At 40.0% G+C, this 14,467-nt stretch overlaps 1 protein-coding gene across 2 annotated transcripts in view; it reads right to left on the minus strand.

The window, feature by feature from the left end:
* The window catches only part of cnot3b (CCR4-NOT transcription complex, subunit 3b), a 44,458-nt gene extending 31,287 nt beyond the window's left edge, over positions 1-13,171 (minus strand). The window contains exons 1-2 of one of the 2 annotated variants that reach the window (XM_019350923.2): positions 13,011-13,171; positions 5,375-5,437 (exon numbers count right to left, since the gene is read on the minus strand). In XM_019350923.2, the coding sequence (XP_019206468.1) occupies positions 5,375-5,399 (25 nt within the window). In that variant the 5' untranslated portion in view covers positions 5,400-5,437; positions 13,011-13,171. The remainder of the gene's footprint in view (positions 1-5,374; positions 5,438-13,010) is intronic. The other variant, XM_005457561.4, reaches the window with a different exon arrangement.
* Positions 13,172-14,467: the final 1,296 nt, after the last annotated feature.

Here is a 14,467-nt window from a genome sequence, read left to right on the forward strand (position 1 = left end):
CACTGATCTTGTGACATGACACATTTCTTGACACAAGAAATGTGTCATGTTTGGGAAATTATTTAGTATATGAGCACTGACGCTGCCGATCCTGGCTCTAACTGTACTGGTTAATTGATTAAAACCAGAGTTTTTTCTACCATCAATATATTCCTGCTTCCAGGTTTGAGGCGTTTTGCTCAGCAAAGTGGCTCCTGCTTAAAAACAGGCCACTGGAGCGCTGTTTTTGTGTCGGGCACAAAGAGAAGCGATAAATGCACCATATAACAACAGGGCACTTAAAACTGTGGCTGCCATCTCATGAAATATGCATATTGTAAAAGGCACATTATGCTCCTGAGCAAGTGGTGGCACATATACAGCAGTTAATTCCCAATATCTTAGAAATGCAGCTCCATGAATGGCGTCTGGTGGATGTTTAAAGAGTCAAAAGCGATTAGGGAGTGACAGAAAGAGACAAACACGTCTAGATTTAGGCTCAACAGATTTACGTCTCCCTTCTGTGGTCGCACGGATTAGCTCGTGGCTATCAAATGTAAACAGGAAAATGCTTGCAGTCTAATTTTAACATTTCTGACCTGGACCACATCAGCCTAGTCATTCTGCTTTTTACATACCGCGGAGGAATGTCAATGTAAGTCCTTGAGTGGAAAATCATGATATGCTCACCCGTATCTCATCCAATTACAGCTTTATGTCATAAAAATCACATGGTTTACCTGGTCAGGGAAAATCTAAATCATCATAAATGTACAGTCCACCCTCATAGTACAATTTTAAATACTATTAAATATTTCCAGAACCTAACCATTTATGTTTTTAAAGTTTTGAATGATAATGAACAACACCAAATATCACAGGCCAAGTGTAGAAACTGGTCCCGTGAGAGACTCAAACTGTGGTTGCTGATGTGAGTGGTGACAATCTTCACATCACCTCCAACCCCTTCAGCCTCCAGCCCCATTATGCACTTTTTTCCCCTTTTAAAAGTGGAAAATATTCATTTAGTGTACACATGACACCAGCCAGACAAACGAACGTGTTCAGGAAAACAAAAGTAAGGATGGGAAAATTTGCTTCCAGAAACAAAAATCAGCAGATCAAGTGTGTGACTATTTCACAGACTGTATTAAAATGCATGCACATGTGAAGTGAGGGAAAAAGGTCTGCCAAAAAACGCCACAACTCCTAAACAGCCATTCCCAGCTTGTCATGTTTCACATGTATTTCCAGCAGCACCATGAACACACCATGATGCTCATTTGGTAAAGTGGTAGTTTCTACACAGTCATTGAGGTTTCAAAATGCAGAGTGCAGAAACCAGCGGGTGACATGACAGTGACTACAACCATGTTTTATGGACAGTGTTTGATCTCGGTACTCTCTGTGTTGGTTAAATTCTTTGCATAGCCAAAGATCTGCAAAACAGGGGGACTGTAAATCCCACATAAGACAGATGATAAAGCAGGTTATGCATTGGGCATGTAACCTTGGTAAGTTACTACTGCATGAGTGTGTAACATCCTCACTTTTTCTGCCTGTCATCTGAGACATCTGATTTCTAAAACCCAAGGCAGAGATGGAAAATGTTCAGCTTTAAGAAAGAAAATGAGACTTCACAAGCCAATGGGTGACGACTTGGAGTCTCTAGGATTCAGCTTGCAACTTTAGCTTTTTACCTTCATAGTATTTTCAGAGTTGTAGACGCAAAATACATAAGAATGGGGGTGAAATTTGTCCAGTCCCAAGCCCAGATACACGCGAGTGGTCACGTGAGAAAAGGGACCCAGCATTGCCAAATCAAACATCCAGGGAGCCACCGAAAGTACCTTCCTCCTATTCTTCCGCATGTTTTTGATCCTTCATAAGCTCATAAGTACAGGAGATATCAGCGTGAAATTTTGCAAGCTAAAAATATGTTTACACTAACTCCAAATGCTACAATCATATTTTTGTTTAGTAGGATCTTTTACTATAACCAGCTTGGGACATATCAATATTATGGGACATTTCAGATTTCCAATAGCACGGCTGCATGCTTAACCCAGGATATGAATGGAGCTCTGTGCTGGGTCCACCCCGCCTCTCGCCCTACGACAGCTGGGAAAGGCTCAGGCACACCCACCACCCTGAACTAAATAAACAACAACTGCACTAATTTAATGTCAATGATGCAGAGTAACAGAAATAAGCACTGGTACCCTGGATGTCTGATCTGTTTTCTGATAAGTCATGAGAGAAAACTGTGAAAGGTCTTCTTTCTCCTACATTTTCATAGGCTCATGTTGTAGCTGTAACTGCCTGAGAAATGAGTCAAAATGACTGTATAACAGAGTGATGTTTAAATATTTAAAAATTCCATAATTTAGACATATTTTCATAGTACGAAGGCAACATTTTGATTTCATACCCTCGTATTTCTAATCTCTTAAAAAGATCATACTTTTATTTGATCCACTGTGTGTTTGCTAATGAAGGTAACAGGAGTGATGAGGAAATAAGCAGCAACCAGTGAGGTCGACAGAACCCTGCTGCTGTAACCAAGTTGTGTGAACAAACTCCAGCTTGAGTCTGGCCTTAAACAGCCTTGATGTTAAGATACTGCCGTGGCTGTGTTATTTTTAGATGAAAGTCTACCTCCTCTGTAATAATACATTACAATTTGACAGAGCCAGGGCCGTGCCGGTGCTTGATCTTTTCTTCCTCATGACAACATTTTAGGGGGATACGTATGTGTGTTTTTGTTTTTAATGTGACAGCTGTTCAGCTGGAGAACTCACAGGAATCTCATGTGATAGGATGAGTGATGCTGAATCCTGTCAAAAAAGTGTTTTTTAGCTTGCGGCGACAAGCGTCGGCTGGAAAAAACCATCAAAGTTAAAGACATCGACGGGGAGGAGAAAAAAAGCCTCGAGGTTTTTTGGCATTCACACAAAGGTCTGGGTTCAGGTTACAAGACTTGTTGTGGTGAGTGTCAGAATTTTATCCCAGCATTATCATCCAAGAGCTGTGAGTGTGGTAGTACTTGTTTAAATTTTCAAAATAAAAGTATAGAACAAAGAGCTTGAAACATGCTCCCTGCTCTGGTTTCTGTGAAAGTGTGTCAGAGCAGTGAGCAGACTTTTGCACAGATGTCTGCCGGCGTGCACGGATGCACAAAAACAGGCAGAAACATTTTCACTAAACCAAAACAGGAAATGCAAAGAGACAGAAAAATATATGAGGGAAATAAAAATGATTATACTATGTGTATACACAGTTCACTCAACAATTTAATGACAGCACTTTGACCCTGCATGTCTCCATCAAGCCTGAAAATTCCCTTGCACACCAAAGTCAGTTCCTGGATTCAGAAAAAATATTTACATACAGATTTGTTTGTGATTTTTTTTCTAAAACATCAAAACAGCGTCTTCAATAATGTCTTATTTCAGTTTCTATGGTTATTTATGAAGATTTGATGCGAAATGGATTTCTGACTCCAGATCCTAATCTTAAATACATAAAAATTCACAAAACGTTTTGCTTTTACTTATTCAAATAACAAACCAATCATACAACCTTCCACACAACCTTCCTGGTGGAGGTAAAAATAGATAAAATATGCAGTCAGGAAGGATGTGAAACTTTTAAAACAACCCCGTTCACCCCAAAATCAAATTTACATATCTTCCCTCTGGCTTGTAGTGCAATTTATCCATTCAAATTACTTTGATGCGAGTTACCAAGCTTTGAAGATATCAGCTGTAGAAATGCCTGCCTTCCTTTGAATATAATCAAAATAGATGGCACTTAGCTTTTAAAAAACAAAACAAAACCTTCGAGGTGAAAAAAAATGATCATGACCTGGTTATTCAGAAAACTCCACAAGTTTCATGTAGGAACCTTCTTCTACCTGCAGTCTACACGCACCAAAATAAAAAGCTGCCTGACAACAAGCTTACATGGCAGTTCACGCTATCAGTGTTTACACCTTGGCAAAATCTCATCACTGATGGATACACACTTCCTCCTGCAAAGTAATAACGTGCGTAAATGTAATTTTGAACTGTCCTTTTAAGTTTCACCTCTGCCCAAGACAAAATGTACAGGCCGAATTAACTGTGAGAAACATCGGCAGCTTTATAAAATGATCCACTATGGATCTTTCTATCCTATCCAGCTCATTCTATTATACCTATTAGACGGAGACAGCAGGTCGAGAACATGAAACTGCTCAAAACAGGTTTTGGCACACTGAACACCAAAAAGCACTATCTAGTTTGATTTTATTTAAAAAGAAGTGTTGGTAACTCGCATCAAAAATCATTTAGATTTTTACCCAGTGACTCTGTTTCTTACCCATGAACTCCTCTTGAGTAGTTCTGGATAACTCACAAATCAAAATATTACCTATTTAGTATCTACCAATGTAATCGTACATATACAGGAGAAAATAAAGTAAAGCAGAATGAAGCCCTATTTAAAAAGATCGATATCAATGCGCTTGAAGGTTTTCTGTCCTTATCATCAAGTTATGTTTGGAATCCATGTTCGGATTACACAAACTCAACAGAACATGTGCATACACACTTCTAAGAGACCCTACTTTGTAAAGTGGGTAGTTCTGATGTAGAGTAGAGGGCAATCTGAAACTTTCAGGCCATCTGATTTAAGCAGACAAACACATAAAAAGCACCTGAGAGGAGAACGAGCTATGTAGGTAATTTTACTGGAGGGCAGGAAAGAATCCAATCTAACTCCAGACTAAAGACACAGAAAGAAGCTAAAATGACAAACTGCACATTAAACCAATCATCTGATGCTGCCGTACATGTTTTCTTCTGTGCTTTTATTTGACACAGAAAACATAAAAATGTGGTAAAGCAGGTAAATCCCCCATGCTTTAGTTAAAGCTAGAAAACAAAAAACAGATTTATTTTAGCTTGCATGTGAAGCCAAACATTTCTAACCTGGCAGGATGAACGCTTACGTAACTCCACAAACAAGCTGCTTGTGAGCACATGTGACTTTTGTTTACAAGCCCGGGCTCCCTTTTAACCAAGCACTGTGAAGTAATTAAGGAAATAAACCAAAGAAAATTTTCCACTTTTGGTCGAAAACAAACTGCTTGCCAACGAAGCAGGTATAGGTGTGCTAGTGCACTATTTATCTTTTTCCGGTCAGAGTGACACATGGGCGGAGTTTATCACAGACAAAACATCAGGGGACTTTCCAACAGCAACATAAATACACATAAAACACACATAACACAAACTCAGAGATCTTCATTGTAATTTGTGGTTAACCAAATCCACCTGGCACCTGATCATCCCACTAATGCCCTTTTACACACGCACATGCATGCAAGCACACACTCAGGCAGAAATCTCACCTTGAAGTTTCCTTTTATCGGCCATGACTGATGACTAGGATGATGTCTTCATGCCTTCTTTCACTGCAGGGAAATAAAAAAAATAGCAGTCTGCATTAATAAATCCCAGGATAGGTGTCACACAGAAAGACTAAGAATATAAAAATGAAAGGAAACAGGATGCAGAGCGATGATGACTTGGGGAAAGATGGATGGATTGAGGACAGAGGGAGAAATGTGGACACAACTGTCCTCATTAGCTGCTACAACTCAGTTTGGTTCTCCAGTGAGAACCTTTGGTGAGGAAGCCTCTTTAAAGGAAGCAAAAGTCGAAATGTTTCTGTGGGTGAACCTCTGGAAGGATCATTAAAAATTCCCGGTGCCTTTGTTTCTGATTTTTGAGGGCGTCTCACCCAGTGACTGAGGTGTTGACTGACATCTGGCTCTGGCTCTATGCTGTTCTAATTATCACTACTGTACAGGTCTCCTGCTGGGAAGCATCACTCCAATCCTGACTCAAAAAGCTGGACTGAGTCAGTAAAAATGTGCCAATCTATTCCATTCAGTTCTATGTCGTTCTGCATTTACCTCACTGTGTGTCAGCAGCAGTGCACCAGTTGTTAGCACGAGAGCAAAAGGAGCACGGAGGAAGCTGCAAGCAAAGGGTCGGCAGTCTCGAGGTATTTCACACCTGTGATGCCAACAGCTTCTCTTTGTATATTTGTAATAGTTTGTGACTTTACTGCAAATTGTGGTTCTCTTTCTTCTTATGTTGCCGCGCTGAAAAAAAGTGTTATTGCTGTCAGCACACTGAATTCCCGCCACTTTTCTGCAGCTAAAAATAGAAAAAAGCAACAACAAAGTTGACAGCTGCCATTCCAGGGCAGACCTTTTGATTCAATCTGACTCAGCAGTGATACCTAACACTGCTGTGCTGAGCAGATCAGATAGAGGTGAGCAGGTACGACAGGTATAGCAGAAGAGCTGTTTATGAACATAAGTGGTTTCATCAAAAACTTGGCACGCTTGCTTTGAGCACGTGGCCTCCAAGGTTTTCATAGCAGAGAGGCATCGAAGTCATTCCTCACATTTCTTCTTCTTAAACTCAACTGATGACAACTTTATTAAAACATACAGCGAGTAAAAAAAACCTCTAATATCTCTAATAATAAGAGCTTAATTTCAATCACAGTTTGATAAAACAATTACTTTTTTAATGAATGGTTGCTACAAAGCTCTTGTTTTATCTTATGTTATGAATCAAAGGCACCCATTGCCTTTACAGCAATGCTGTAAACAGAGGATCATCCAGTCCCCACCGCCTCTGCCTCTCTAATAAATAAAATAAAATAAATAAATAATACAGATTACAATTACTGGAAAAACTAATCCATAAAATGTGGATTTTTGCCATAACCGAGCAGCCCTAAAGTCCTTCTGCATGCAGTTACAGTTGCAGGTGGCCTGTGTAGATAAAAATGTTTGGAAAGTGGAGCTCATCGGTCAGCACAAGAATAAATATAATACCAGCTGCAGGCCTTCGAGACAGTTTACTGTAAATATAAACCTGGCATTACGGTATTTTGCAATTTCATACTGTCATAGTACTATGGAAGGTCATTTAAGGTTCCAGGTGCCTCGAGGTACAACTTACTGCAGATAAATGATCCGAATGCCTCCAGGTGGATAGCACTTACTTCAAATGCCAATACAATTTAATTACTGTACATTTGTTTTTATGAATTTCTTTTTATTTCTGTCAGATAAATATGATCTTAATCTGCTCAGTACTGAGGTTTTATTCATGCTGTGGGATCATAATTTAACTCTGCTTCTGCCCCTTGATAACATAATATTGTGTGATAACCTGTTTTGACTACAGCTGCACTAAAACACTAAAAGCAACTCAAAGTGTAATGCAGGAACAGAGGCCTGATTAAGAACCTCATCTCAGTGCCTCTCTCTGGTTACAAACACTAACTATTAAGTTTGCTTTAAGCGTTTATATATGACAAAGTCATTAAGTCAACTTTCAGTAATTAAAGCAGTTTATATACATTCACAAGTGAGTGAACAGTGAGCGGGTTGCTTTAAGCTAATTAAAGCAATCATCACCATCATTGTTCGTTAATATCGGCAGGGGAAAAATGCAATCAGCGAGAACTAATTTGACTGCAAATTGGCACAAGCCAGAGGAGCACTTAATCAGCTGCAGAAGTTCAGATTTGATACCCAATCTGTCGATGAAGGACGAGCTTTATGTGCTATTATTCATCATTACTGATCGCACAACAGGTCGGTCTCACGGTCACTACCGAAACAATGCTGTTTTTTTTGTTAGGGATTCACCAGCACCGGTGTTTACCTGTTGTTTCACAACAATTTCATTAGATGGCTCAGTGTTCAATTATTTATCATTATGCAGATTTATTTTTGTCCCTGCAAAACAACCAACGGTTCTGTCCAACTCTCCTCCTGTAACAGTCCTCCTGGCATCCCCACACGGTCGGATATCCCCGTGCTGGTGCCGTTCCCAGATCGTCAAAACTAATGTCCCAGGTTCAACACTGCAAGTGACCAATTGCATTATTGTGATGTCATAGTTTTGCAACATGGAGACACCATCACACCACATACCAAACCCTAACTCCATAACTGTGACTATAGCCCCATTACCCTAAACATAACCAAGAACACATTTTAAAGCCCAACCCCAATGTTAATCGCCTCTTTTTTCTGAATTTTGTGGACATTAGCAGATTTTTTTTCCACGTCCCAAAACTATGACATTATAGCAATGTGATTGATCATTTGCAATGTTAAACCTGGACAAATATAGTCCAGGTTATATAGTCAGGAACAGCACCAACACGGGGACATCAGACACAGAAAACCTTCCTGTGATGCTCTGTCTCGCTGGAGGAGCTGGACAACCTGCACACACCTGAATGGGCTGCAGGTGCTGCATCATGCTACCAGCAGTGACAAAGACCCTAAAAAGTTGGGAGGGCTAAACAGAGAGCAATATTCTGCCATCACCACCTGCTAAACCATTCCCTTTTTGGGGGTCGTCTTGTTGTTGATGCTCCAGTGCACCTGTTGTCACTTAGATTTGTATTAAAGCAGCTGAAATGGATTCCCGGTGGTTTATGCTTCCTAATTGGATGGACTGACATCACTGAAGTTTTACTGACTTTATGTAACACTGGGCTCATCAGGTTATCCCTTGATTTTCTATGCGGCCAGCGAGAACAATAATGTATTCAATGCTGATTGTAAATTGTCTTGATTTATTTATTTATTAAGTATTTGAAGTCAATCGATAGATAATTATAAATCTGAGATATTGGAATGATTTAAGTACTAAGGTAACACACTGAGACAAACTCCAAGAGCCAAAAATGTTATTATTATGATAATAAATGTTTAGCCTTGGAGTGAAACAGAAAAGAAAATTTTTAGTTTTCTATTTTCTAGTAGGTTAAGAAGTCAAAACCTTATGATAAGCAGCATAATCGAAAAGAGCCACACACAGATGAATTAAGATCCTGAAAGATTTAAATTCTAACTTCAAAGACATAAGAGCTGCTTCGTTGATTGGACACCCATCAAATTGAGAAGATGATCCTCTTGCCTCAGAAAGCGACCAAAAGTACACTTAACAAAGTCAAGTAAGGACAGGCGGTGCAGACGTGTTATTAATGAGCAGTCTGAGGTGAGGCTGAGAAGATGCTGTGTCAGCTTTAAGGCGCAAACTAGCAGCACACCACTTGTCAGGTTCAGACACGGGCCATTAAACAAAGGCATATGTGACGACGCCGGCACTGCGCAGAGCTACTGTTTGTGATGCTGTTTTGACACATAAGCTGAGTGAAACGAAGAGCTACAGAAAAAATATTTAAATTTTTATTTGTGTTGCAGGAAGTGTGTCCGAGACAAGAAGCGAAGGCTCTTGTTGCAGCAGGTTTGACCCCACTGTTCTTAAAATGCAGATTAGGAGGAGATGAAGATTTCATCAAAATCAAAAACAAAAATGGCTCCTTTGCATTGGATCTTGTTTTAATTTACTTTTTAAAGGTGCACCACACAAGATTTTTTTTCTCTTTGCATGTTTCTCTGTTTGTGGAGTACCATCTGACACATTTTACTGTTCTGTCAGGTAGGTAGTAGTGCGTTCTTCTAACTTTTTGTTTAATGATGATTAGCAAACGTTCCCTGGCAGTAGCACTGCATGGTAAAAATGCATGCAATCTAACCTTTTCCATTTTCAATAGGCTTCAAACACCTTGCCTGTGGCTATCTGCTGATGCAGGGTACTGATCCAGTAGCAGAGTTATATTAATAAGCTCCGTCTCCGAGGAAGAGACTGGACGTCATTCTTTATGTGCAAGACAACAGCTGAAGTGAAAGAATCCTAATCGAGTTGAGATGCTTTATGTTACCCTAAGTGTAATAAAAGCTTTCTAACTAGTGTGAAGCCAAACCAACATCATTCTAGTTTCTACATCATATAATGACCAAACAAAAGAGTGAAAGAGTGAAGCCAAAGCATCGACTCATCTGAACTTTTCAGTTACATCAGCTCATTTTAACCACAGTCTGCAGTTAAATAAAAAGGTTTTGCAAACATTCAAAGAAAAGCTGCGGTGTACCAACCATGAAACACCCCCAAACTGCTGCTGCTGCTTTGTTAACCTCCTCCATGCTATGTAAGCTCTGTCACTAGCAGCTACTGTCATGCACTGAAGTAAATACAGAACCACACAGAACTGCAGTGAATGCATCAGCCCATAGCATGCCATCACTGGTATCAGATCCAGCTGTTATAGTCAGGATCAGATCGATATCCAGTCGGCCATCCCTAACTCCAACCCCCCCAGCTGGTGACAGTATCGTTCTTCTGCTCTGGAGATCCACCGCAAGCTGAAGCATTACTCTAATCAGAACCCGAAGCAAGCGAACTACTGGTGCTCCTACTCTGAGCTCCCAGAGGTCCATCCACAGGATGAGGAACTCACTGGAGACGCAGCTGATATCACTATTTATTGTCTCAAAGGACACATTAGTTATCAACTGACATGACTTTTTCAGGGACGATACAGATAAGTAACAACCAACTGACCACCAGTATTTGGTACATTATTACATTTGCAGTACAAAACATAAAAACTTCACAGTCAATATTTGGATATTTGGAAAATGTAAAAAAAAAGAAAAAAAGAAAGATGGCTGACTATTGTTACCAAAGAAGATGACAGAAGACTGCAGTAACAGCATGCAACGTAACCTAGGCAAGCAGCTGACACGGCTGCCAGCATTCATGCTTGTATGTGGTGCATTACACGTTAATTACTTTGTGGTTGTGTCCTGGTATTTTAGATGTGTTGCCAGCCATGATAGAAAAAAAACGCTGGGACTTTTGTGATGTTTTTTTTTTCCACAGGCAAACATATTTGACCCTCAACTTTTTCAACTTCTTTGTACATTCCCTCACATCGCTCCCTCCAGGAACTGCTGACATCTGAGAGTCCTTACACTGAAGCTATGATTATTATAATCTCACCGATTTATTTAAAAACTGCAGCACAAAAGTAGCTGAAATGCAAAGGAGAAATCCAAGGTACTGAACAGGCCAATCACAATAGCTGTGGGCTGTGTCAACATGATATGTAATTATGTTTCTAAGTAGGTGCACATATAGGTTATAGAGGTCTCTGCAGCATAGGTTTACTACAGATGTATTAATCCCCAGTTACAAGGGAGAAATCTATGGATTCACAAAGTCCATACACTGTTTCATCATTGTTCACTCATTCAAGGCATGGAGCACATGTCCTATACAATTGTATTTTATGTTCCTGTCCTGTGGCTAAACTGAGAACGTCAAAGAGATTTGCACACCTTTAGTTTTACTTTAAGTTTAGACGCTGAGTGACAGAAGGCATATGGAGGTAAAAGCCAAGAAAAAAACAGCACTGTCATCACCTTTTACATCCCGATAAACTTCCTGAGTGGAAAAATGTACTCCTCCAGAGGTTTTATTATCCATGTGTGGACCCAAAGGCCATTTTTTGTGAAGAAGGCCTTTAGCTTTAAGAATGACTGGTACACACAGTACCTTATTTGAACCACTGATTTAAAAACAAAAAATGTGTGATATGCTTTACTACCTGCAAAACAAATGAACCAAAGCGGTTAAAAAATAAAATCATTTTGTTGCAGCACTGGAAGGAGGGAATTTCCATTGGAGGTGGATAAAACCTCTTTGGGAAACCGCCAAACGCCTGTCAGTGTATAAACAAAAATTTAAAAAAAGGACTCCAGGTGACTCTGGCATTCAAAGCCAGGGTTTTCCTGCATAAAACAAATTTTGCCACCCCCCAAAAAGAGCCCTTCCTTGCATAAAGTACATTATTGCCTATGAAATGGCCAAAAAACAAGTGAAAAAACACTTGTGTGACTAGTGACTTTGTGATCTGTGTTAATCAAAGTAACACAGGCTTCCATGCTTTAAAATCCAGAGCAATGCTGCTATATCTGTTTCATGATGAGCCTTGAAAATCCCTGAAAAAGCTTCAGTTCCCAGAGTACAATATCAGTGGTTTAAGAAAAAAAAACAAAAAACAAAATATGCCCATGCTGATAAAAAGAACAGATAAACTTGGAGGCTATCTTCCTAAAACACTTTTTATAAGACAAGATTACCTGGACAGCTTTTTACCATCTGGTTATCAGCTTTCCCTTGTTTTGTTTATCATGTATGCTGCCTATTTTTAGTTTAATCTACAGTTTGATCATTCCACTTTTGCATGCATGCCAAAGCATTTTGTAAACTGTGTTTTTTAAAAGGTGCTACATAAATAAAATTGTATTGTATTTCTGTGGTTATATGTTATGTAGGGATTCCAACTTTCAGAGTTTGGGATTAATAGGTGATTGAAGCCTTTGTGGTGCTGTTGAACTTTGTATGCTTGCTAAAGGTAATCTCACATTAAACCACCTTAGCTAACTAAACTCCCAGCTGTGTGTGCTTATTTGCCAACTCTTTGTCCTCAACTCGGTTTCTGAGATCAAAACTTTTGCGGGAAACCTGGACTCCGACTTAAAAGAGCCTCACCTGTTTCGTAACTGAGTCCTAGTCTGAATAACAGAACTACAATAAAGAAACACTGTCAAAAAAGCTCCAGCAATACTTTTACACACATCTGCACACATCTGGAGACAGCCCCTTCCTGTCCACACTGAACTAAGTTTGGACCAACTGAGGACGCCTAGCCTTTTATAACCGTGTCTGACAGCCGGGCTGCTCTTTGAGAGGCTTTAAGCAAACACCCAGGTGGCGTTTGTGCACCGAGGGAGTAGTATTTGTTAGCCCGGGATGTTTACAAACAATGCGGGCATCATTACTCTGAGAGCAGCTCCAGCCCAGCACATACACTTCAAAACAAAGTCAACTTCGCGTTACACACCGCGGCTCGGCAGAGGAAGTTCCGACTCTAATGCAAACGCGCACACTTGAAGTTGTTGTCAGTACCGAGAGATGCAGCTTCCCACTGGCTGCGCTATTTGATGTGGGAGACACAATTTGGAGAGGGGGAGAGAGAAAATAGGGGGAAGGCACACAAATTCATCACTTCTGGCTCGGCCGTCACTTTACCTGGATTTTTCCGAGGTGCGAGTGCTTTCCTCAGTCGCCACACTCCGCTAAATCTTCAGCGATTCACCACGAAGGGTTATTTCCTTTAAAAAAATGTCAATTCTTCTCGCTAAACAATCACTCCGCACATCCAAGATGGCTACCAGGAACACCTCCTCCTCCGATGCCCTGTTGGACAGTAGTTCCGCCTAGCTCGACTGTGATTGGGCACCGAAGGCAGCTCCCGCGCTTCTATTCGGTGAAACCGGTTGTCAGTCCAAACAGGCTGGTTTTACTACTTCCAGCGTAGCTCCCGCTCTGATTGGCCCGCTTGGAAAGGTTAAAGGGTAAACTGAGTTTTATTTTACGACCTCTCCCTGCCCCCTCAGTCACTAAACGCCCCCCCCGTGTGTCGCAATGTCTTGTGGGAAAGGAAGTTTGTGCAGTTGTTATTTTTTTTATATTTTTCTATTTTGAACGCCATGACAGTAAACGTTTATCATACTGTTGTTTTTCTGCTAAAAACTAAAAAAGTAGCTTATAATATAAATGTGACAAAAATAGATAAATGCATAAAAATAAACGTATACAAGCTGTTTATTTTATTGGGTACAAGTTTGAATATTTTGCATAATTCAATGCATAGTCAATGATTAGTCAAAAAACTGAGACCTCTTTACATATTCTAAAGCATCATGAAGTTGGAATAAACAGTATTTGTGTTTTATATTGTGAATTTATTTGCAAATAACAATTTAATGAATGGCATTATTATATACAGTACCGTCCAAAAGTCTTGAGCCACCCTTTACGCTCCAGGTATGCTTTTACTGCAGTGGCAGTGTGTTTGGGATAACTGTCATGCTGAAAATGAAGCTGTTCCCAGCTGCTTTCACAGTTTTTATAATATCATCAGTTTTAAAAGGATCTCCAACAAATCAGCTGAAATGAAGCTCCAAACCATTACAGAGCTTCCACCATGTTGTACAGATGCCCATAGCCACTCACTGTTGTAACTCTCCTGTGACCTCCCATGTACTCCTGCAAATACTGATAATAAACTGTAGCCTAACCTTCAAAATTGGATTCAGCACTACTTTAGACCAGTTGCCTGTAATGTGCATTCAAGTTATTGTGTAATTTGGCATACCTCAGCCTTTCTCTTTTTTTTCCTTTGCTAAGAATGGCTTCCTGACAGCCATCTTTCCACTGAGACCATTTCTTATAGGCTTTAGTGAACAGCAGATATAACTGAAGAGTCAAAGGCATCTCTCAGGTCTTTGCTGGATGTTTGCTGTCATTTTGGAAGGATTCAAGTAAAGAAATGGGAACAAATTGTGTGTTTTTGCAACAGGGTGCAAGTTACAAAGTGTCTAAAGACACAATTTAAAATGGGATCTTTGCTAAGTTGTGACGTGTAGACAAAACTGAACCATTTCTTGAGTTTGGTGCCTTTTTACGCTTGAATGGCTCATAGA

This window comes from Oreochromis niloticus, linkage group LG22 (assembly GCF_001858045.2).
Source record: "Oreochromis niloticus isolate F11D_XX linkage group LG22, O_niloticus_UMD_NMBU, whole genome shotgun sequence".
Classification (NCBI taxonomy): domain Eukaryota; kingdom Metazoa; phylum Chordata; class Actinopteri; order Cichliformes; family Cichlidae; genus Oreochromis; species Oreochromis niloticus.